This window comes from Cyanistes caeruleus, chromosome Z (assembly GCF_971803275.1).
Source record: "Cyanistes caeruleus chromosome Z, bCyaCae1.hap1.1, whole genome shotgun sequence".
Taxonomy (NCBI): Eukaryota; Metazoa; Chordata; class Aves; order Passeriformes; family Paridae; genus Cyanistes; species Cyanistes caeruleus.
In genome coordinates this window covers 58,842,627-58,867,183 of record NC_141732.1, presented here as the reverse complement: position 1 = coordinate 58,867,183, position 24,557 = coordinate 58,842,627, and the positions used below count along the sequence as shown (strand labels likewise).

General features: G+C 36.7%; 1 protein-coding gene across 3 annotated transcripts in view; it reads right to left on the bottom strand.

Annotated features, from left to right (window-relative positions):
* Positions 1 to 21,897, bottom strand: part of TENT2 (terminal nucleotidyltransferase 2) — a 45,050-nt gene extending 23,153 nt beyond the window's left edge. Inside the window, exons 1-11 of one of the 3 annotated variants that reach the window (XR_015281146.1) lie at positions 21,633 to 21,889; positions 19,877 to 20,068; positions 19,131 to 19,268; positions 17,629 to 17,884; positions 16,413 to 16,527; positions 16,200 to 16,291; positions 15,344 to 15,410; positions 9,169 to 9,238; positions 5,615 to 5,691; positions 2,235 to 2,363; positions 50 to 93 (exon numbers count right to left, since the gene is read on the bottom strand). Coding sequence is in view for 1 of the 3 variants with exons in the window: in XM_023944581.2 (XP_023800349.1) it covers positions 50 to 93; positions 2,235 to 2,363; positions 5,615 to 5,691; positions 9,169 to 9,238; positions 15,344 to 15,410; positions 16,200 to 16,291; positions 16,413 to 16,527; positions 17,629 to 17,884; positions 19,131 to 19,268; positions 19,877 to 20,031 (1,143 nt within the window). In the remaining 2 variants the exon portion in view is untranslated. Of the gene's footprint in view, positions 1 to 49; positions 94 to 2,234; positions 2,364 to 5,614; positions 5,692 to 9,168; positions 9,239 to 15,343; positions 15,411 to 16,199; positions 16,292 to 16,412; positions 16,528 to 17,628; positions 17,885 to 19,130; positions 19,269 to 19,876; positions 20,069 to 21,632 lie in introns of all 3 variants that reach the window. The other 2 variants (XR_015281147.1, XM_023944581.2) reach the window with 2 other exon arrangements.
* Between the last annotated feature and the right edge of the window lie 2,660 nt (positions 21,898 to 24,557).

Genomic DNA, 24,557 nt, shown 5'->3' with positions numbered 1-24,557 from the left:
GCAGGGTCACACACATATATGATGTAGTAAATCCATAAGAAACACTTACTGGGTAGTTTTTTTGGAGGGATGGAAGGATGGGTTCAGGTAAGGCTATAAAAAAAAGTTTAAAGTTGCTGTGATTAATGTAATTCACAGGAAACAATATCATATCAACTACATCAAAGAGTTGCACTGAAATTCCATCTTAAAACATTTATCAAGAACTTCACTTTCATATATTTTGTCAAATAAGTTATTTGGCAAACACTTCTGTTATTTCATACTATAGAGTAGTATAGGCACTTCATTCAGCTAATGAAAGTTCTTACCAAGATACTACTACATTAAAAGGCATGAAAAATCCTACAGCAGCTGGGTACAGCTTTATTTCTGAAACTCATATTAATTCATGGCTATAGGAGAATCATCTAAACTCCCTAAATGAAAAATTAAAGCTTCACTCATCTCTTTTTCCATACATCTAATACAATTCTATGAACGAGCCTACAGTTATTGCAAGAGAACACGTTTTTCAGCTGCCAAGTTTTACATACTCCAAATGTAACCTATAAAAAAAATGCTCAACACACATAGCAGGCATTGCTAGCAAAATCTCCACAAAATACATTAATGCAGTCTAACAGCGTTAGCTGGTCTGCTAAATGGCAAATATGTTATGAAGATCATGCAGTCATTAACAATACCAACAAACACAAAATTATCTAAATATTGGTCACTTTTATGGAAAACATGGGTTGGAAGTGCATCTATTGAACTATATAAATTAGAGACAAAAAAAAAAAAAAAATCACCCATATTAGGTGATCCTATAGATGGACCAAAATCCAAAAGTATTCACATCCTACCCAAGCAGCTATAGAATTGTCAGAGCAGTCCTCATACTAAAGCTTTAACATCATGTCTTCAGCATGGTTTAAGAAACTGGTCTACATCATTCACTAGGGAAAATAATAAATAAATTCAGCACGTAGGTGTTGGACTTGGGACTTAGTTCACCTTTCAGTAAGGTCTTACAGGTGAAGAGATGTTACAGACTCCTTTTTCCATACGGACTAAGAATCAGAACAGCAGAATTCTCAGAATGTGCTTCAAGTAGTAGAATATACTATTCAGGACTGCTAAGGAAATTATCATAGCTGCTCCAATAACATTTTTATTTTGGTTTTGGGTGTTCATGTTTCTACAACATCTTGGATACTTTCCAGTTGTCTACTACACTAAATTAAAAGACAACAAAATCTGAGCAATACAAACAATCAAGGTATTGAATCTAGGTGTGTATGCTTTAGTAAGCTTTACTAAGAGGATGGATGGGATGGGAAAAATTACCACTTACCAATAGCATTTGCCCTATGAGGTTCTTTTTCTTAGTGTTCAAGTTAGTTAGACATATTATCTGGAAGGAAGCTCATGTACAAAATACTGATGTATCTACAAAATAAACTCAAGCCACACTAAACTTGGGTCCAAAGACATCTACATTAGTATAAAAATATGTAAATTATTTAAGTAGTATAGAAAAGAAATTTGCCTAGTGAAGGCAGGGACACTAGTGAAAAGAAAGGTGTTTTTTTTCCCCTCCACAGTGTCATCAACAACAACACTATCAGAAGTTCTAGGATACAGGCTATTTTCAGGAACATCACAAGCATATAGCAGGGGAAAAAAGATTAAAATGTGCATGAAAAAAAAACATCAGAACTTAAGAATCTGGTGCTTAGATGCATTTACAGTGTACAGGGCCACACTTCAAGTACCTTTTTTTCATGCCTTTTTTTCTCCCCTCGAAAAGACTGAGGAAGCACAGGTAGAAGGCTCCTCTTTGGTTTGTGGACTGGTGTTCCTGAAACAGCTGACCGATCACAGTTGTGCACTACAAGGATTACTTGAACCCTTTTTTCCCCTTTCCTAGACTGCTGTGGCAGCTGCCAGAGATACTACAAATTGCTTTATGTCCTTTCGTATACCAGTACTTGAGTTTATTTTATAGCTACACAGTGTCCTGCAGGTCCTTTTTTTTTTGTTTCAAACCTTTTTAAAGCTGGTAATTTTGCCTCTAAAGAACAGATCCACTTGTTAAAGACAAATGCAACACTATGGAAATGATGCAAACTCGCTTTACTTTTAGATATTTCTGTGCAGAAGATAGCCACTGCTTGTTCTACTTTATTAAAGAGGAAAACTAAAAATTAACTTAAAAGCGACAGTTTCAACATGTGAAAAATACTTACTCTGTAAATAGTGCAAAACCATCAACACAAGACTATAGCTGTTTAAAGTACCACGACTGGCATCATTTATCTCACGAAAATTTGCCCACTTCTTAACAACAAGTACTAATGGACGAACTCGATTCTCAACTGCAAGAAGAAAGAAACACATCTTTAAAAAGTACATCTTTAAAAAGTACATTTAACTAGACAGTAATTAATCAACATTTGCTCTTATTTAAACAACATGGTAGTTTTGTATTCTAAAGTTACCTTCTGCATGCATTTTATAGAATTTACTTAGCTACTCTACAATTACTATCCATCCTATAAAAATCAAACAAAATATTTGCATTTGAAAACAACTTTTTGAGCAGTAAGATCTACAGACACATTACAAGAGGTGTACCAGGAAATTTGCAAAGTGTCACTTTCTACTTCTAAGGTCTCTCCAGTTCATTGTACTAATTTTACCTGAAATAACTTGCTGCCAAGACAGAACTTAAGCAATTTTTTTATTAAGGCTATACAAACTTTGAAGGCAGGGAAAAGAATTCTGGTGGCTGGAGGACACAGCTGATTCTTAAGTTTACATCAAGATACATGACAGCAGTAACTCCTGCATACAAACATAAATTTTAAATTTGCCTTGTCCTCAACAGCTTTTTATATAGATGACATGTTAGATACAATATCTCTTTAAATTAATATATATGCATTTAATAAGGAAATACAGCCATATTCCAGGTACAATCTGAATTTCTGGTGAATATAGATGACCTTCTAATTACGGTATTAATCTATTGTAGGTATACATCACTCACCACAAGTTCCTGGAACTCAGCAGCATACTTTATTATTTGCAGCTATGCAGAAGCAGATCATCAATTCAGTCAAGTAACTTACAATGGCTTTAAAAGCTTACACATTCTGGAGTATCTTTTCTAACCTGACATCATTATACAAAGTTTTGTATTCTGCTTACCAGGACACACAACATCCTACAACTGCACCACCTGGGGTGCTCTCCATTATTCTGCAAAATTATCAAGCATGATTTTCTCACAACATGTTCAGAGTAGTTCAGCACACATGCCCATGTTACTCTTCTAAGAATGAATGTGCTACTAGATCTGGAAGATGTTTTGGAAACAACCAAGCTCCTTATCACTAATCAGCTTATTCTTGACATTGTTCACCAGTGGCTGAACTAAAAAATACAACTTAGTACACTAATTGTGAAATGCCAAGAAAGTACTGTATAGGCACCACATGAAGATGCATTAATTGGAATAAAATTTTTTCATGAGAGAAAAATGCAAATAGGTTCCATTTTCAAACATAGTTATTTTGTGTCACAGTAGAAAAGTTCTGGTTTTAGTCAACCTCATTTTGAGATAATAAATTCTGTCTGCTGGTGCCTGTAATTAGCATATAACAAAATTAGTGTTCAGTATGGCCAGTGAACTTTGTCTGATACTTTGACACAAGCTACCCCTCAAGGAAGTACTCAGTAATGTTATTTGCACAAAGCTAAAAACTCCGGTTTCCACTAACTGAAAAATATCTAGCAAAAATTGCTGCCCATGAAGACATGCCCCCTTCAACAAACCGCTGGTAACATAACAGCACAGATTTCACCTTCTAGCTCTGTCTAATCTACCTACATTTTCTGTGATCATTTTGTGTCACCTTGCCTCATCATCCTTGATGTTTTCTAGAGCACTCATGCACCAACACAAATGAATTAACTTCAAAACAGACAGAAGAGCATCCATAGAAATTTCTGGAGTTTCAGCTTTTTTATTTTTTAGCATGTTCACTATGATAGTCGGACTACCTTGTTTGCCTGAACATCTAATTTGTTCCAATGGGAAATAGACCAGTACATCTTCCACATTAGACGGAATTAGATAATTTTTTCCCCCCATGCAGGTTGAGGCCCTTCAACTACACATTTAAGTGAGCAGGACATGTATTAACATATAAGGCTATCCTCCCTTGCTCATATGACTTATAAAAGTATGGAGCAAGACAGTCTGATAAAAGCTTCCATTTAGTTTTGTGTGCCTTATGACACCTGAGTTTTCTGGTCCAAGGAAGACAAGACCAGACAAGCTGTATGCTGTATAATACAGTCTATTTAGGAAGGTCCAGAACATTGAGAAGATAATATTTTCAATCAAAAGTCTCCCTTCGCTACTAACTCACTCCTTAACCTCAAGAAAATATTAGCCATCACCAGGAAACACGAAGTTAATTTTACTGGCCATATAAAAGTGAGCACTACAGCAGACAGAAAAAAAAGATGGGATACTAGGACCGCTTTCACTTCTCCTTTCACATCTGGAGTTGTCTGCCCTACAATGGTTTTCTAAGAAGAGTAAAGACAACCAGTGATGGAAGCTGCAAGCAAAAATGTAAACAATAGACTTGGTGAAGTGACTGCTCATTTGCAGTCATAAATGGCAATGATTATTTCGTAATACTTTCAAACTTGGAAGAAAATCCTTTTCCAGTCATAACACCTCCCTGAATGTATGAAGAAATCACAGTTAACCAACTGATCCAGGACAAGTTGTAGACTCTCCTAGTGACCTGAATATGGAACACAAATTACTCTGACTGATATATTAGTAAAAATTAACCAGTGAAGATAGCTTCTACAGGTAACTGCCTACCCTAAATAGAAAGAAATTCCTTTATGCAAGAAGGTGAAGACTTCTGAAGAAGGCGGTAAAGGAACAAATGCAAATGCCCTAGAAGAAAATGACTGAGGCATACTCCTTTATGTACTTATCTGCCAAATGACATTGTAATGATAAAAAAGAAACCCTCATTCTACCGCTAAGAGCGCAGTTGTTATTACTTTCCTTCCACAAGGCAGTTTCACAATCTCTCCCTAAAATGCAAACTTCTGAGCAGACACAAACCAATTTGGATTTGAGATTAGTATAAATACTGAAGCAGTATTCTGGATTTTTCTAGGACAGATTCTGCAACAGCGTATCAACATAGCTGGCTATCAGCCATCCATACAGTAATTGGCTGTAAGGAAATATAAGAAGCTGGAGATTATACCCCTAGATAACCAATACTATCATGTTCTTATTATCTGCAGAATACCTGAAGTAGCCCTTGTAGTAGATATGTGGACCTTAATTTGAAGTATCTTTGTTATCTTCTGAATATTATAATATTCAGTTAAAAACATACCTAGCTGTTTTCTCCATGTATTTAGAATGAGCAACAAGAACTCACCTTAAAGCTACTCAATGTAGTAAAACAGGTAGTTTATATATATATATAGCAGTCTATAAAATTTTCATAGCATATCAATACTAAAATACAAACTCTAAAAGCAAAGTTTAAAGAAATAAGAAAATACAATAAAAACTTACTGAATGCATAGGTTCTCAGAAGGAATGTATTTCTTATACCAATCACATTGTTTACATTCAAGTCGAAATCCACATTACTATTAGGGAGGGAAAAAAAATAAAATCAAGCATCATGTTGCAAGAATGTTTACTACTTTATGACAGATATGAAGAAGTTTAATTTTAATATAAAGCCCTAGAAACTTTCTTCAGAGTAAATGCTGTGACTCCTATAGTTTTGTTTACAGCATCTGCACCACTCATAGACTTGACCTCTTTTGTTATAAAAATGTACTTGTTGTTTTACATGAAGAATACATATAGATACAAATTTAGACTTTAGAATAACTTAAGATACTGTTTCTTAATTTTTAAAAAATCCTTCACTCAACTACACCTGCACTACATGATTTACTACACACAACTTTTGATAGCCGGAAGGATTCTCTGAAGTATTACTTTAGGAAATTATGCCAATGAACTGAGAAAGAGAGCTGGAAGAGTTCAGAAGATAAGAGCCATTTCTGCAATGAAAGTAAGAGAGTAACTTTGGAAAAAAACCAATTCTGAGTAAACACTGCATGTTTTGCAATAAAACAGTTTTGATGCTTTTTATTCTGTTAAGATTAAGTAAGTCAAACAAGCACTAACTTGTTTATTTACAACACAACCTGCCTGCACATTTGAATTTCCTACTGCATATACAGCCTAACTACTCACAGAACTCAAGAAATGATATTGCATTTATGATCAATAAGCCATATCAACACTAACTTACAACAAGAAGAGCCTATTATTAGACAAAGAAGTAGCTAGCTATGATATACAGCTATTTCCATTTTACATGCACAAGTTCCATTCACATAGCACTTGTTCACCCAAATACTTCTTTGGATTTTCTTGACTATATAAGGGGAACATGGACCTGAAATAAATTTAAGTTGATAAAAGACAATAATTTGAGACCTACAAGGAATTTTTTAGGTATTTTGAACATTTCACATTTTTTACATCTTTTTATATCAAAAAATTATTTGCATCAAAACTACTGCATAATTTTAAACCTGAGTTAGTATCAAGCATAACCATTTATATGTTTTAAGAGTACAGTATGTAACAGTACAGAAAATAAAGAAGCTTCAGCCACCACTTCACAGTTGTAAATATAAGCATGAACACCCATAAGAATATTAACTGCAAATATAATAAAAAATGTTAAGATTGTATGTGCAATTCCAACTAATCCGAATTGACAAGAAGACTGTTTACCAGATGCCAATTGAAGCAAGTTCTATTGCATGTTTAATAGCTATTGCAGTGGTGGAAATGTAAAAAATGTTTTGTACTGCTTGGACTCAAAGTTCTACTAAAAAGCACTAAAGGACAGAAAAAGCGTCAACTGCACACCAACTGTAGCAGAAGAGGAAGTTTTTGTATCTTCTGTAGTATAAATATCTTGACAGTTGATCAAACGCTTGTTGGAAAGCACAACCAGCATTAGAATAATTTCCTGGGAAAGACTACCCAAAAAAAAGACCTTAAGTCTTTAAGCGCAGTGGTTCTTCTCTTACTTTTACAGCACTACAAACCCCCAAGTTTAAAGGTTGTAAGAGAACAAATACAAACTGAATGCTTTCTCATTCACTGAGTCAAAGTAAGGGGAAACACCCATTTTCAGTTATATACAATATATATATTTTTCAGTTATTGGTAACACATTAGAATCTTCATCTCCAGATAAAGAGATAACACCCACTGAATTCAACCACCTTCTCCCAGCAGTTGGACATCAAAAACTAGCTTTTGCAGGAAGCTTGTAATGTTTAGTTTCCAATTTTGGCAAAGACAGGCTAAATGCACTAGGTACAGGATATCCAACTGATTTTTCAAGACCTCTTTGAAAAAATGCGTGAGTATGCTTTTTTTGTGCATCTGAGCCTACGAAAAACCAGAGGCCAGAAAGAGACTGGAAACAGACAAATGCTTAAATAAAAAGACAAAACATGGATGGAGGGACAGGTTATGCAGGAGAAAGAGAACTGTAAAGACAGAAAACAAAACAAAAATGAACTGCAATAAAAAAATCCCAGCCCAAAATAGTGACATTCCCTATCACTCTTCTCTTTCACAAAAGCAATACAGAAAATGAGACGGTGAACAAGACTGGTTTTCACTCTGCAAAAATATAATGTGCTGCTTCTAGTCTTACAATATCATACTTTGATTTAGTAGGAAATAAAGAGTTCTTTAAATCCTATCTGTAAGGTATATAACTATCATGGCTTATTTTTTGAAAGTGACTGTACTATGGACTATAAGTGCTTACAAAAAGACTTCAATCTTCTCACACAATCACTTCCATCCAGTTCCATATTAAAGGCTTCTTTTTAAAGTTTATTTTCTCATTTTAAATTGGAAAAAAAAAAATCGCTATAATCCCGTAACTCATTCAATATTTGCACCAGGAATTTATAATTTCATTTATATGAGAAAAGACTAGTATTGCTATATGTAGCTAATCCAAATAACCCAAACTTTAGCTTGACAAGTACCATACTTTCAGGAAGCATGGAAGAAACAACCTTCTGCACTGTTAGAAGAGAAAGTAAATGACATTCAAGTTTTTAAAAGGTAGGCAATTACATACAAGTAAACATAGGATTGGGTGTAAATTAAGAAAAAAGTATAAAGCAAAAACTCCAACAAGTGTGTATAATCTCAGATTTAAGAAAAGGTTAAACTGATTATATAGATTAATTCAAATTGTAAAAATGATAGATTTAGTTTTATCAGGGCAGGAACCTAGCCATGATAAAGATATATGGTGATAGAAACATGCTGTGACATGCTCTCATAGGGAGAGGCCAGAAAAGCTTGCTTATTTGTTTTTAAAAGACAAAAATTTTAGAACCATATAGACAGGTTAACACAGCTACATTAAAGTGAAACTATGTTACTACAGGAAAATGATACATATCAGTGTTACAAAACTAAGCCAATGAACACAGGAAGATATGAATGTTACTCAGACTGTCATCATATATCAGTGTTTACATGACCTCTTCCTCTGTCAACTACTTTTATCACATACAATAAAAAATACATCATTATCTGTCCTAGTATGTCCCTCTAAGTTATTCATAGGTCTTTATAATGAATACACAATGAATACAAGAAAATACCACCACAAACTAGTTTGTTTTAGTGTTGTTGGTACAGCTCAATCAATAGTTATGCCTGCACAGCAAGCAAAATTATACTGCACAACTGTTTTCTTCCTACTACTGTTTTTTTGTCAAACCATTTGTTAACTTGGGAGTCCACAATGTACAAACAACCCACAGAAATATGTACTGCTTCTAATTCACATCACAGGAACCAAATAGCATCACCCACAAGAGGTGCTTCAGACCATCAAGGCAATAAGCTGAGTGCCATGGCATGTTAGCTGTACAAATTTGTGATACAACTACAGCACTACACAAATACACACATAACAGTGGGACGACTCCTACGGACATTAGAATACTTCCTCATGTCAAAGTCTAAAAGATTAGGCTGAATAGGATACTTGCCTGACTTTATCCCTGAATTTCACTATTGGCACTTTTGCTCTGATCAGCTGAGGTCGCTCAATGTAGCTTGCTGAAAGGGATAAAAATATGCAATTAAGTTTCATGCAAGATGTAGACCTTAACAGAAGATCCTGTAATAGAATCTTAGAGACTGATTTATTGCAAACAGCAGTTTATTAAATGTAGCAGGGTTGTGCTCAAACTAAATAACCTTTAGCAACTGTAGCAAAAAAACAACCAGTGAAAGCAGGTGAAAAGCCCCCCCACTAAACATTAGAGAAGAGGTAAGCAGAACATAGAGTAGAAGACTTTTCTGAGGGAAATATTCCAGAAATTTGAAAATAAGGAATGCAGTACTACAATGCTTTACTACTTGTAATACAAATCCTGAATAGTTATAAGGTACAAAAATAAAGGACTGTGAACAGATCCAACCAGGATGATAATTAGTTTTAAGCTAATGATAAGCTTAAAACTTGTTTTGAAAACTGTTAATTTGAATGATAAAGTACATACCAGGAAATGCCACTGAAAAGAGGACAATGCTTTCTATCAAAGATGGGATAAGCTTTATCTGTCTTTTGTTTTAATAATGATAGGACATGCAATAAATCCACATTGATTATGATTATCAAATGATTATCTACACTGCTCAATGCCATACCATACAAACTCACAAATACTAAGCTCAGGCACTCACATGGAGCCACCAAATGCACCCTTCACACTCAGCTCCCCAAAACTGTTGCATCAGCCATGTAATTGTGATTTCCCTAGACTTCATAATACCTCAGCCTATATTCAGTAGTTTTCCATAATCCTGAATGAATACCGTGACCAAGAAAGTAATGGAAAAGAAAGAAAAGTAGAGCCTGTAGGTTACATGACATGAATTTGGGCAAAAGGCATGATTTTAGTAATTACCTCTGTTGCCAAATCCAGGGCCACTTGAATTTGTCGATATCCAACAATATTTTCCAAAATATTTAAATATCCAAAATATTTTCCCACTGCTTCTATAAATCAACCTCAGATTAGCATAAATAAGCATGCACAGTACGAATAATATAAACTAAAAATAACCTTGAATAAAATTTGATTTTTTTCTTTCCCTCAAAAAAAACCAGCTAGGTACTTCTATAAGCTGAATAGCCACTTAGATTAAACAGCATCATCTCCATTGCTTTTGGATGACAAATTCAGATCTGGTGGAACACTGCTGTGAAATAATTTTAAAAAATATCCTTTTTCTTTTTTTTTTTTTTTTTTCTGAGACTCTAAAAATGTTTTGTGGCTATGCATGTTCAGACAGATTTGACCTGAGGCAATCTTTCATCTGGATTTTATTGCATTGCATCAGCCTAAGCAACACACAGACTGGCACTCAGAAAAAAAGATAATCTTACCAATTTACTGATGTTAATGGGAGAACCTTAAATTAACAACTTCAAATCATGTTCAATGTCTGCTTATTAATACAAGCATCCTCTCTTTCTAGCTGGACCTTCAGACACATCCAGGAATTTTTCCTCCAGCATCCCAGAACATTTTTAAAATGAGTCTAAAGCACGCATAGTTCTCTGCCTCCTCTCTTTTCACTACCAAATATAAGACAAAGATTCCCAGTGCACTAACACATGGTCAGCAATGTCTATTTGTATGCCACAGTAATTCAACTTTCCTCACTATGACCCTTCCCAATGTCTTCAGATGTTAACTGAACTCATTCTAGTGACAATCTACTTCCAAACACATCCTTGTCTACAAATGCCTCCCTACATTTAATGGATGTTTGTGTCAAATTAGTTGGCTAAGGAAAAAAGATACAGCCCAAAACATAGTCCCAATCTGTTTCACAGGGCGGTAAAAAGCAGCCAGGAAGACAGAAGAGATAAAAGGAAGTTAGAAGGCGATAACTTCCTGCTGGTATCCTCTTTCTTGACTTGAGACCAATGATGCTGCTAGCAGAATCTATATTGTACCTTATATATACATACAACGGAAGAAACAGTCACAAATACAGGATGTGGAATTCTGAAATATGTACAGGCTGAATAAATGCCTTAGTAAACTGACTTTGTGATCATGAAAGCTACGACCAGAGAGACTATACCAAAACATGTGAAAAGAAATCTATAAAGCTACTCCACAGTTTTGGGCATGTCTATGATAAGGTCATGAACACCACTTCAGCTTAGCAGAAATTAATATTATGGCTTCAAAGAAGACTAAGCACTGGTTTCATATATAACTTATTCATGCAGAATTTCAGACTGAAGAACTTAATTCCCTCTCTTCTTTTACAGGATGAAAGATTAAGCAATTGTACAGAATATTAATCCCAGACATGGTATATGCCAGAAAGATCTTTGGCATCCTGGGCATGTAGCCTGCTCTCACTGATTTAGTTATATTATATAAGGAGAAACTGGACAACACAGAAGTCTGAATCCACATTCATGAAGAATATAGGAAGGTGCAATCCACCACAGGATGAAATAAATGCTGATTTTTTGGAATTCACTCAATGATCTGCACAGTCCTTCAAAGTCATTCAATTGAGTTCAAATTCCTTTGTTTGTCCAAGCTGTTCCACTTTTCCCATTAGACCAGCATTAGGCGGATTCCACCCTGATACCCTAGCCTCAATGCTACTGTACCTCTCTATAAATCTAAGGGAAAATGTCCTCTTTGTTATTTATGCAGACAGCAAACACCATTCAACATAATACTATCAAGGTGTTTTTCAAATGAATCCCACACAGATGAATCTGAAGTGAGCAATCAGCCTGACATTTACTCTCAGTAGTTTAGATATAACCTCTTCAGTTATCACCCCAATTTAATGCTTCACATTTCTAAAGTCATTGACTTTAGCACACAGTTCTGGGAATGTCAGCTAATCTTGTAAAAAATACATTTCCAAGTATCTGAAAAAATAAGCCAAGAAGTTATACAGGATCAGCTAGCCTCTGGCACGGATTATATGTTCGCTATCCCACATCTCTCTTTTCTAGGAGAAATAAAATACATACCTTTAAGACTAACATGCCCCACAAAACCAGTAAATAAAACATCAGAAGCTTTTCCACACTTTTCTCTGTGATTAGACTATTCAAAAACAGCATTTTCATTTCAGCCTGTACTCTAGATGCAGAGGACAACACAAAAAAGCCTCTGCTACAAGACTTAGAATCTGATGGACTAAAATTCCTTGCTCACACTTGTTAGCTTTTACAAACCTGAAACTGAAATAAGCTAGAGGTTACACAAATTTGAATCCACCTCCCAAATCTACTAATCTAACCTAATTCTTCTATATGAAGGATAAAAGAGATGGTATTTAAAGTTCTGAAGGCGAAACAAATTGTGAAAGGGACTGATCTAATTTGCACTTGGAATGCTTTTTCATTTATCCATCATAGAATTAAGGGAAATGAAGCACAGAATCACACTCTTACTGTCCTCATATAGGAATGCACAGGAACGTTGCAGAGTGCAAGAACAAAGAGGGAGATGTTGTGAGAGGCACAGATTGGAAAAACTTCTCTCAAGTTTCTGAACCAAAGTGATCTGGAAAAAGGTTAAAAAAGTTCTAAAACTCTACCTACGTCACAAATATCCTCCTTATTTATTTTTGTCCTTTAACTCTTTCACAAAACCAGAGTAAGAACTTATTTTAAATAGCATCTTATATTTTCTAGCTCTTATTGTTTCTCTTACATTTTGGCACACACTTTGCTAGCTTTAATGTTTGGCCCAAACTATGTTTATTTCTCATGTGAAGCAACAGTAAGTTATATGACTGCTCACACACTTGTTGAGAACATGCTGCAGTCTCTCTTCTACAGAAGAAAGAAAGGAATACTTAACTAATATTATCGAAGAGGTATTACCTTAAAATCATAGGATAGTAACATCCATGCTAACAGGGCAGCACAAAACTCAAAAATAATTTTCAGAAGCAGCTTCATACATTTTAGGTAGACAGGCTGTCCTCAATTTATGGTAAGCACTACTGAGCAACAACTAAAACTTCAGTGTGTTACCAACATTTTTCTCATATTAAATCCAAACCACAGCACTGCACCAGGTACTAAGAAGAATATTAACTATCTCACCTGAAACCAGGACACCTCTTGTTCCAGAAGTACTAAGCCTTAGTTGGCATAGTTGGCATAGTTGAGCCACAGCTAGTACACTAGCTAAATTTAAGCACGAAGAACAATGTGCCAAAGCCTTTTGGTTTTGAATATTTTCAACCAATTTTTGTCTGTTAGTTCTATTCACAAAACATCCATACAAAGATACAAGACAGATTGCTAGGTACAGGAATTAATGCCACAATGATGTTAAGATTCAGAAGAGATGACATAAGGGGTCTACATATCACAAGTAAGAACACCTGACAGGAGTGGTATCTCAGCAATGCTTTGTCCTGCCTTACCTTCCAGGAAATACTTTAATTAAATCAAACTGACCAAATGCATGGTGATCCAAATGATAACTTGAAAGGTATCAGAGAATGATGAAAGCATCAAAAATGGGAAAAGGCACTTTTGGAGATCACTTGCACATAATCATCATACCTTTCTGATAAACAAACTTGATTTTGTCACACATTGACACAGAACATAAGCTCTTGAAAAAGATTGCTCATTTAGAAGCTTCTTGATCCCTGAAAACACATCTATTTTAACACTGTGCTGTCAGAAAACACTGGAGCTGCACCATAGACAAACCCAGATTAATTTTCAAACTTATGCAAATGTCAATAAACAGTAGTAAAAAGCATTAAATATCAGCTGCCTATTCAGCAATAGATGTATCAAGTCTTTCTTCCACAACAGCTGTTAAAATCTGTGCATGCATGCTTGCCAATGTAGAAATTTTGCAGTCTGCATTTAAATTTATGATGATACCATTTAGGTTTTGCCTTTTTTCTACATTCTCTGTATTCTTCACACACATATTTGTAACTCTGTAGTCCATTGTTACTAGAGACTAGTTTTCCCAGTACTTTTCCATGGCCTTTCCCTAAGCAGAAAGACAAAACAAATTCCACAGCTCCAACCCCAGGAGGTACAAGGCTCTGTACTATCTTGTCTCTTCCTGGGAACCAAGGCTGAGAACAACTCTTTGAGATACATTCTCATGGACAAAGTACAGCTGGTGAAGGGGGAGCTCCAGAGAAGGGGCTTAAACTAGGGGGAGGAATTGCATCACCACTCATCCTCCTAATTGGTGCTTTTTATTAATTATGCTAATTTTCTAAACCCTATAAAAATGTACTCACCCCTGCAGGGGGTATGGGCTTCTGTGAACATCTTTCCGTAACTGCTCCTGGAGGCCTCCAAATAAAGATCCCTTTTTATATTACCTCCTTACAAAAATTATCTTGAGTTTCATTTCCAGGTTGGGAAAAAGGCAAGAGTTTGTTCCTTTTAGCACTTCAGGACTGTTCAGAACATCACTCTAAGGAGTAGCATCAAAAAAACTATTCCAAGTCTGGGATGCAGAGTGATAGAGTCACTGATATTAGTAAATGTCAGGGTATTTTATAATTCAAAGGATGATACATAAGCCTCTTTGAAGTAGAAGGCTTTCACATTTAAGTCAAGAAATGCCCACATGAGTTCTTAATCTGAAGGGAGTCCAAACAATAAGCTATAGAAACTATGAATTTACATGTTTTATCTGTATGTGCTAGTATTATCAACATTCATTACTTTCTTCATTAGGCATCTAAGTTAATTACTTCTCAAAAGAAAAAAAACAATTCTACACAGTCTACTATGAGTGACATCTTCTGTTCCAAATTCTTAAGAGCATTTTTGCCAGGAAGACACTGCAATCTAAGCTATTAGCAAGAGTTCACCAACAGAGGTTTCCCAAACAGAAATTTACTCCCTTCTCTTTGTGTTCCACAACTCAAAAGTCATATGAGATATTACTCATTACTTAAGTCCACTAGTTTTTAAGAAAAACTGTTGTTTTTCTAATTACCATTCATCAGCATCAAGTAACATTAATAAATATTCATAGCTTTTCTTCAAAGAGTACTGTAATTAGAACCTAGACAGGACACAGATACATACATTAGCTGCAACTGAGTACCAATACTTCTTCAAGAACTGCCAAAAATCTTACCACCTCACTTTAGACGGTAACTTACAAAGTTTAGTACTGAAGAGTTTTTGGACTATGCTGAGTATACGTCTTGCTTCAGTCTTCTGATTCACCTGAAATGTGGTATTAAAATTAATGAAAAAAGTTGTTATCTCTCATTTGAATGTTCAAAGCAAGCATGCTTTGCTTTTAAAATTGAATTAGCTCTCAGAATAATACATGAACATGTACACCAACACATTCTACAGCCTACATACACATTTTTCACAGTAAATGTGAAATGTCAGACAGAACAATCCATACTCAATATGCAATGTGATTATCAGACATTCAAAACTCACAGACAGAGATGAAAACGTAGCCCCATTTATACAAAAATGTCTTCTTCTTCCCTTTAAATGATGCTTCAATTCTTTCAAGATTATGGTCTATTTAAATTTCTTTTAGATATCCTTTCTGTTAACCTAATTTCTACTCATAACATCTTTTCTCAGTAAAAATACTTAAGATACTAAATACATTTTTACGCTGGATCACTAAAATTGGTAACTATGAATCTAAATAATAAGAAATTTTATTTATTAGAAGTCATTTCTAGATCCAAAAGAGTTCTCTGAACAGCTTCCTTCCTCATTCTAGGCATCTGCTTCCTTTTTGCTGTATTTTTTCACTTATGAATTGAAGGTGGAACTTCAAAAATAAGTTTTCTTAGGTTGACAGGATTAAATTCTTATCTGCACATTACTGGGCTCAGAGTTTGTAGCTATTATGAATGCAAAACTATGGTATTAAATCATCAAAAAAGATTTGAGCATTTTTTTATCATTTTGGGATCCAGCCTTTTAATAGCACACACATAAAACCAGACTTTGCTGGAATTATGCATGTTTAAAATTACTTACTGGTTCTTCTTTAACAACCAGGCACAAATCACCATCACTGGTACGAGTGCCAAATCCATTCAGTGATGACCCAACCAAAAAAAGTCTGCTCTCTGTAACAGAAGAGTAACAAAAAATAAACATGATGTGACACATTACAGTTTGAGAGGAAGGAAGAATCACAGACTTGAAGAACATGCAAACTGATATTAAGTAATCAAATTCAAAACATACGTGGAAAAATTAGCTGAATTTCTCTCTGGAGTTCTGTTCTACAGAGCTCTTTTCTGTCCAAATCAGAGGCCTGTTGCCGACATGCCTGAAACAACTCCAAAACCTGTTGACTTAACTGGAAACATACATATAAAAAGTAAAGACACAGCAAAGTGAACATTCTTTTCTGTCAGAGATGCAACTACATCAAACACAGAAGGCTGGGTTTTTTTAATGCAAAACCCAGCACCATTTCACATGACCTACTCTACTGTCTACAGTTTTACTGCACTTCAATTCAGAGTGAATAGTTACGTAAAGAAATTTCTGCTAAGATTTTAAATTTAAATTTGCTCAATTTGTTATAAAATGTCAGACCCGAGAAAATTATTTTTGCATCATCAGTATATGCAGCATTTCAGGGAATAAGTAGTGAATAACCAGAGACATCTTCTGCTGACTTTAATGTCAACAGTTTGCCTACCAGCAATAGAGAGAAAAAAAAATAATTAAAAACCCTGATTTAAATTAGCTTTCTTTTTTATCCTACATAAAACTTAATGAAGAAAATCCTACATAAAAATTAGTGAAGAAGTCAGATCTTTGTTGGAAGGCGGTATTGACTGTTTCCCTTTCACAAAACTTTACATGCTATAATCAACAGGCATATTTACACTAAAACAATCCAAAACCCTTCTGTCATGTGGGTGCAGAACCAGAAACAGTTCTAAACTATATTCCATTCTCTTCTATATTCCAGAACAGCTATGACAGTAACTGTTATGCTTTCTTGAAAAGAGGTAGCGAACATATTTACAGGCCAAATACATCATTTATTCAGAATGGGCTTCCTTCATATTACTACAGTACAGTTTTTTTAGTCAGGATTCTCCCCACTTGGTATCATATGAGAAATGGACTATTTCTCCAAATTTTACTTCCTAGAGAAGACATGTAGGTTTCCTGACATTAGGATGTAAATAGACAACACAAGGAAACAATACCTCATGACTTCCCCTGCCTCCATAAAAGTGTTTTAAACTCAAGCACAGACAAGGAGGTGATATAGAACTACAGTGGCAGCTACTCTTATTGACACTTCTAATGCCAGCTTACCAATAGATATTTCATGATACTGTCAAAAATCCTGGTAGAGATGTTTGTGGTCTCCCACAGCACCTCTGGATTCTGCCTACTCAGAAGACAGAAGTAAAGCACAGACACAGAAAGTCATTACCTTGTCATTGGCAACAGGGAGCGTGGTTTCTGTAGGGTCCAGAAACAAAGTATCTTGCAAAGGAGGGACATATCCAATTAAGGCAGGTGAGCCACCGGCATGCAACACTGGAGACAGAACTGAAACTGATGCTGGGAAGGAGCGTCTGTGTTCTTCTGGCAAAGGCACTGCTTGGGTAACTACAGCTGTGTCAGAATCACGTGAATGAATCCGCTGCCGTTTGGCATCATCTGGAAGACTCTGTTGACTTTGTCTCCTAGAGAGAGACACAGTGTAATTCCTCTAATTTACAAGCTCCAACTTATGACTAAAAGACAATTTCTATAAAGTTCAAATACAAATACTTAATGACGTAACTGCTTTGCTAAGCCCATGTATGCTACAGAACAGCCATGCCCAGCCTAGGTACTATGTGAAAAAAACCTGGAATGGGAAAAGAGAACATAAAATTGTAGAAATGAAGCTACCCTAGAATTGGATTGATGTGATTCTTTAAGGCAAGTATCTGCACTTAAGCAACTGAAACCCAAATGACAAGTTTGTTTAAGCTGAGTGCAAATCCTCCAACATAGCATAGTTTTTTCATAGAACAGGCTGCTCAAGAGGAAAATACACACACAGCATGAAACCAGGAACAACTTCTTCGATTAATTACACACTCACTTATAACTTATCAGCATATATTTAATTGTGCCTATTTTTTCATGTTAGATTTGGTAGAGAAATAGCACAGGAGATACTACTGAAGACAGACTACATAGAACCTCCTTCCAATTAGTTGATTCCCACAATTATTAGAAACATGTATCAACTAGCATATCTGAACTAATAAAGAGAATTCTTTTTCCTTAAAGTATTAACAGAACATTAAATCCTACATTTATGCAAAATTTTCCTTTATGTGTCAACTAAAATAACAAAGGTAGTAATGTACATTCAAGTCAATATAAACACAAACCCACCTACAAAAACTAGGTTTCCATACAATCCTCTTAAAAAAAAAAGAACTTGGACATGCTTGAATTTAACACCTTGTATTTGAAAAATAATACATCACATAGTAAAAAAAACTAGGAAAAACACCTAATGTGTCATCAGGAAAACATGACAATTCCCGTAAAACCTTCAGAGTGCACTCTTGTTCTGAATTTGACAAATTAACAGGAAAAGAAGATTTGTTGACACAAACCAGCTTAAAGTCCAGCCCACACAGACTACAATCCATTGCAGCATTACAATAAATCACTTAAAATCATTTCTGCAAGGCTACAGCTGCTGGAAGAGAAAACCTAGGTACAGGAAGTCACTCCTGAGTACTAAGATGCTCAAACAGGTACAATGCTTTAAAGAGCCAATGCATGGCCTGTTTCCACCAAAAAGAAAAAAAGTATTCAGTATTGAATTTCTAGCATAACTCAAATTGCATAAGAAATTGATATTAGGCAAGCTTCACAATGCATTCATTACAATCAGTATTAGTCACACACATACAAAGAACTTACTTTCTTCCTTGAAATGATGTCAGGGCATCTGATGTAGACACAGGACTAACACTTCCATAAGTCATTGGTTGCAGTGTAACAACTGGAGTAACAGCTGGAGCGGCTTCAATGTTCCCACTCAAAAGAGTTCTAGAAAGACTACAGTCCACAACTATTATTCATAAGATAACCAAGATGCTTTTTATGGGTTGGTTGTTATTGTTAACTGAATATTAAACTCTACAAGTCCTGTCTTTTTTTCTTTTTCTTAGAAGGAATACATCTTTTCTATTCAACATGAAGATATATTTCTGTTTATAACATGTATTTCATTAAAAACAGAAACTTCTCATTCTTGACAGCATATGTGTAAGAAGGGGTTAGCAAATGAATTAACTTAAGGAACTGTCAAATTCAAAAGCCTAAATAAAACTACAGTTTCTTCAAATATAGACCCAAAAATAATAGTTTCTTCCCCTTCTCATCTCCCCCTTGTTCTCGCCAATAAACAAATATGATTGAAGATCTTTAAAACGAAACTGTGGATTAACAACTCTAAGCAGTGCAATTTCATCTCATGCATGATGCACACTGCAGGCGAGCATTAATATGTGTGAGTCCATAACAGAAATTATGTAGCTCTTTTTTATATGCATGACATTTTCATGTTTTGTGAAGTTCAATGCAGTTCAATGTAAAAACAGTGAAAACCATCAGAAGTATTTCTTTCAGACCCAATCCCTACTACCAAATCTTACTGTACTTACACTGCACTGCGAAAATGAAATGGAGGAACAATAATTTGCTGGTGAGAAAGAAGAGTAGGAGGTATATTTAGAGGAATTTTAGTGAAGAAAGTACTCTGCTGTTGATATTTTGGAGAGAAGGGTGGACGACCCAAGTTGGAAGAATTTGGGAACATGCTCCTTTCTACTTGAAGTGAACATGTATCCTTTTAACTAAAAAAAAAAAAAAAGAAAAAGAAAAATAAATAAATTGAAAACAGGCAAAAAGAAATACTGCTTACCTTTTAAGCTCTTGGTTTAAAAATTCAAGCTAGAATATACTTTCAGGAATTCCTTAAGAGAATGGTGATCACAGGATTTATTTTCAATACAAGACACTAAATAGAAATACAGCATAGTCTGAAGTTTCAAAATTACTGTTCACTTTATTTATGCCTAAAAGTCAATTTTTATGATTACCCTCAATTTTACGTTAAATTTTTAAAAAAATTATATGTCACAAAATATAACTGTTTTCATCTCAGGGAAAAGTACCACCTAAGAGTGGAACTTGTTTCATATTTGAAACATTCCACAATGAGGTTCACAATATATGGAAAGAAACCCTTGAATACATCCTAAGAGCATGAAGAGGCAGCTAATTATGAACTACATGTTATGTCATGAAGTTAGTATTTTTTCTCAACATGACATGTAAAAAAAGCAGCCAAATGATGACTTTACAATTAATATAATCATGCTTTGAGACTACTATACATCTATAGTATTATTTTACTGAACAGACTGCCATAGAAAAATATAGGTCTACTATCTTTTAAACTTAAAATTTATTCTGGTACAACTAGAATACCAGATAGCTCCGACTGTCACTGCAGGCAGCCTTAGCACAGGGTATAGGAAAATGAATAATGAGGAGTAAATATGGTTGGGTTTGGCTTTACTCCTTATTTCCTGTGATAACAACCCACACTAATGCATAGTAAATACATGGACATTGCTGCACTAGCTCTAAGATAAAGGTATGAGAGTTCTTCCTTTTTTTTCCTCATTTGATGGGATGGGTGAGGGAACGCATTACACATTAATGGAAGTTACTATCTGGATGTTCACTTTCAGTTTTGCCGAAGAAATGGCACCGTGTTGCGTAACAAGTAAGTCCCTTGACACTTAGTCTGAATGAGTATTTATGTACTGTCCAAACTTTTCCATTTCTAGTAGACAGAACAACTGTTAACATGCCTCATTCTCCTCTGAGCAGCCCAGGCGCTCTCCACACCACACCGTATACGTAAGCAGTTTATGGATACAATTAGCTAGTAACAGAATGATGAATGAGAATTCAAGCGTTAGGCGCAGAAGAAACACACGTTCGGTCTAGCCTTTAAAGCTGTAAACACCAAGAATACAAGCAATGGAGGAGTTACCTTCCCTAACCCAAAACAACGCAGCAACATTGCTGCCTCACAACAGCGACAACGACCTTTACCGTGAGTTTCAGCACTGGTTACCTCGCCAGGGATTGCCAGGCTCTCCTAAACAAGTTTCATAACTTATAGTTCAGGTACCTTTGCCCCGTGGGCACTGTCTCCAAACAAGCATATATTTCCCACAGAGCTAAACGACTGCAGGTAAGCCCGGGTGCACGGAAGCCCGCCAGTCCCCAGCCCCCGTGCCGAGAGAAGCGGCCGGGCCCATCGCCACCCCTGGGGCCAGAGCCCGGTCCCCCCGATGCCTCTGCCTGTCACGTCCATGAGGGACACCCCCACAGGACACTCACGTAGAGCCTGAGCGGAGGCAGGCGGGACGGGCCTGCGGGTAGCACCGTGCCGGCCAGGAAGCAGACACCAGCTCCTGCAGCGGAGCACTATCCCGTGCCCGGTGCAGAGACGCCGCAGGAAGCGGCCGGGATGCGGACGGAAGCGGCGGGGGTGCGGCCGGAATCGCTTCCGCCAGCTCCTGCGTCACTTCGCGGCCGCCTTCCCGAGCGCACGCCCCCTAGCGGGGCGGCGGGACGCATACGCAGGGCGGTGGGACGCATGCGCGGGGCGGCTCCGGGAGTGGGCCGGCTCTCGCCCGGCCTCCGTGAGGGATGGTTGGGAGGTGGCTGTGAGAGTCGCAGTGCTTCCCCCGCACCCGATCATGGAAGAGGCCGGAAGATACATAATAGTGTAGCTGGTTTGCTTTCTGTAGTTACTGGCTGACTGTAATTGAGCTACTGTTCAGAAGTGTGTCCAAACTATTGTATTTGGCTAGATACTAGGATTTGGCCAACATGGATCATAGGCATGCTAGGATTAATCTTGGTTTACGAACGTACTGAAATGTTGCTCCCTGAAGGTCAACAGAAGCAAAATCGTGGAATCAATGTTGGAAGAGATCTTTAAGATCATGCAGTCCACCAGCTGACTATCCAGCACTCCCACTGTAATCCCTAAACTACTAAATTTATCAGCATAAATCAGACCCAATCACCTCAAGGACATCTCAAGGTGACTCAATGCTTGACCACCCTAATAACGGAGAAAAGAAAAATTAATATGTAATCTGAATGTTCCCTGCTTCAGTGTAGTCCTGCAGGCACGATATGAGAGACCAGCTCCCATCTGGCACCTTCCTTTCCTCATTATTAAGAGCAGTACAATGACCTCTGAGACTCCTCTTCTTGAGACTAAACAAACCCAGCTCCCTTGGTTTTTCCTCATATGACACATTTTTTAGTCCTTTCACCAGCCTTGTTGCCCTTCACTGGACACACTCCAGCACCTCAATGTCCTCTTTAATGTGAATCCTTCTTGGGGAGTACACTTACCATGCACTTACAGTTATCAGCTCTTGGCGTGAGCAGGTGAGCTTGGCATGAGCTGTTTGTGCATACACAGACACACTGTTGAAGCTCCCATGTTTGAGAGGAAAGGGGTAAGTTGAAAGCTTGCTCAGCTTCAAAATTCTTATGTGAGGGCTTGCTCGGCTGAGGGCAGAGCTGTTATGGTTTAAGGGTCTGGTTACTTACTCACAGATAGGCCTACAAGAAGGCAACAAAACACAGGGGCCTAGTGAAGAGGGACTGCATATGGACTGTTAAGGGAAAATTTGGGCTGTGAAAGGACTTTGTCTTGGCTATGACTTGGGATCTTCATGTAAGAATATCAGGGTCAGTTTGTGGCTATGGTTAGCATTACATTTATGAGAGACAAATTCTAGTGGCATACTTGGAATGAAGATATAAAACGAAGTTCAGCCACAAATTTCTCTTAAGAACTTTTTATTCTGGTGAGGGGACTGGGGCTGCTTGGGAGGCTGGGACAAGACACAGCCAGACAGTGACCCAAACTGACCAAAGAGGTATTCCCGACCATGTGACATCATGCCCAATATATAAACTGAGCAGAAGAAGAAGAGGGAGCATTTGGAATTACACTGTTTGTCTTCCTGAGTAACCGTGACTTTTGATGGAGTCCAGCTCTCCTGGGGACAGCTGAACACCTGCCTGTCCATGGGAAACAGCGAATAAATTCCTTATTTTACTTTGCTTGCATGCAAAAGCATGCTTGCAGCCTTTGCTTTTTCTATTAAACTGTCTGAATCTCAGCCCATGTTTTCTAACTTTCACCCTTCTGACTCTGTCACAGATCCTGCTAGTGGAGAAGTGAGGAAGTGGTTGTGTGGTGCTTGGTTGTGAGATGGGATTAAACAATGACAATCTTTCTGTGCTGTTTGTTTGGAATCAAGACTTAACCTTCTACTTCCTGGTCAAGACAGAAACTTTATGTCTTAACTGTTGTAACTTTGTGATACAATTCCTTATAGATGCAGTTCCCCACCTGCCGCATTCAAACAGTGTTTTCCAGATAATTTGACTACTTTTTTCACCATAATCTATCCATTAACCAAAACATGTCATGCTTCCAGGTTTCTCACATCTGCCATGGGGCCTACAATAAATCTAACCTAACACAATCAATATAATTGGCAGCCGGCAGTGTTTAGAGCAGGGTATTAAAAATCAACATCTTTTTATACAGCAAAAATGAAAAATAGAAAAGAAAGAAGAGAAAAAGAAATATTTACGAAAGCCTTTACTGATTGAAGCAACTTGTGTTGCTATGTATTTTCCTGGTTTCCTTTCCTCTGCTCCTTGGCACAAGGCACCCTGATTTTGTGTTTGCATCCATCTAGATACTAAATAACCCTTTTTTCTTTTTCTTTTTGGCACAGTCTGTTCACTCTTAAAGATTTTTTCCTCATGTCTTACCTGCATTCACTTGTCAACCTAGCTGCACATTTCAGTGAGGCACCTGAAATAACCTGACATTTTACAAATTGCCAACAGCCTTCTGAGACAAATCTCTGTGCTTTGATGTGCTGAGAGCTAAGAGCTGTTCTATTTTTCCAGTGTGTGCTGTCTTTCTTTCTGACCCTGACTGTGATCTCAGACAGTTTACAGATACTCTTCTGTTAGAAGAGACATACAAAGCCCGACTTCCAGTTTTAGTCAGGAATTGGACTGCTGGTCAAGAGATACTCAGCTGAACAACTATACAACAAAGAATTAGAGAACTTGCACTGTGACTCCAACAGATTCCCCTAAACAGAAAAGTGTTAGGACTGTCTTGTGTTTCTGCCTCAAAAGGTGCTTGCATGATAATAAAAATGGTATATTTATTGTAAGAGAACTGTTTGAAAAACTAATTTTTTTGAACAA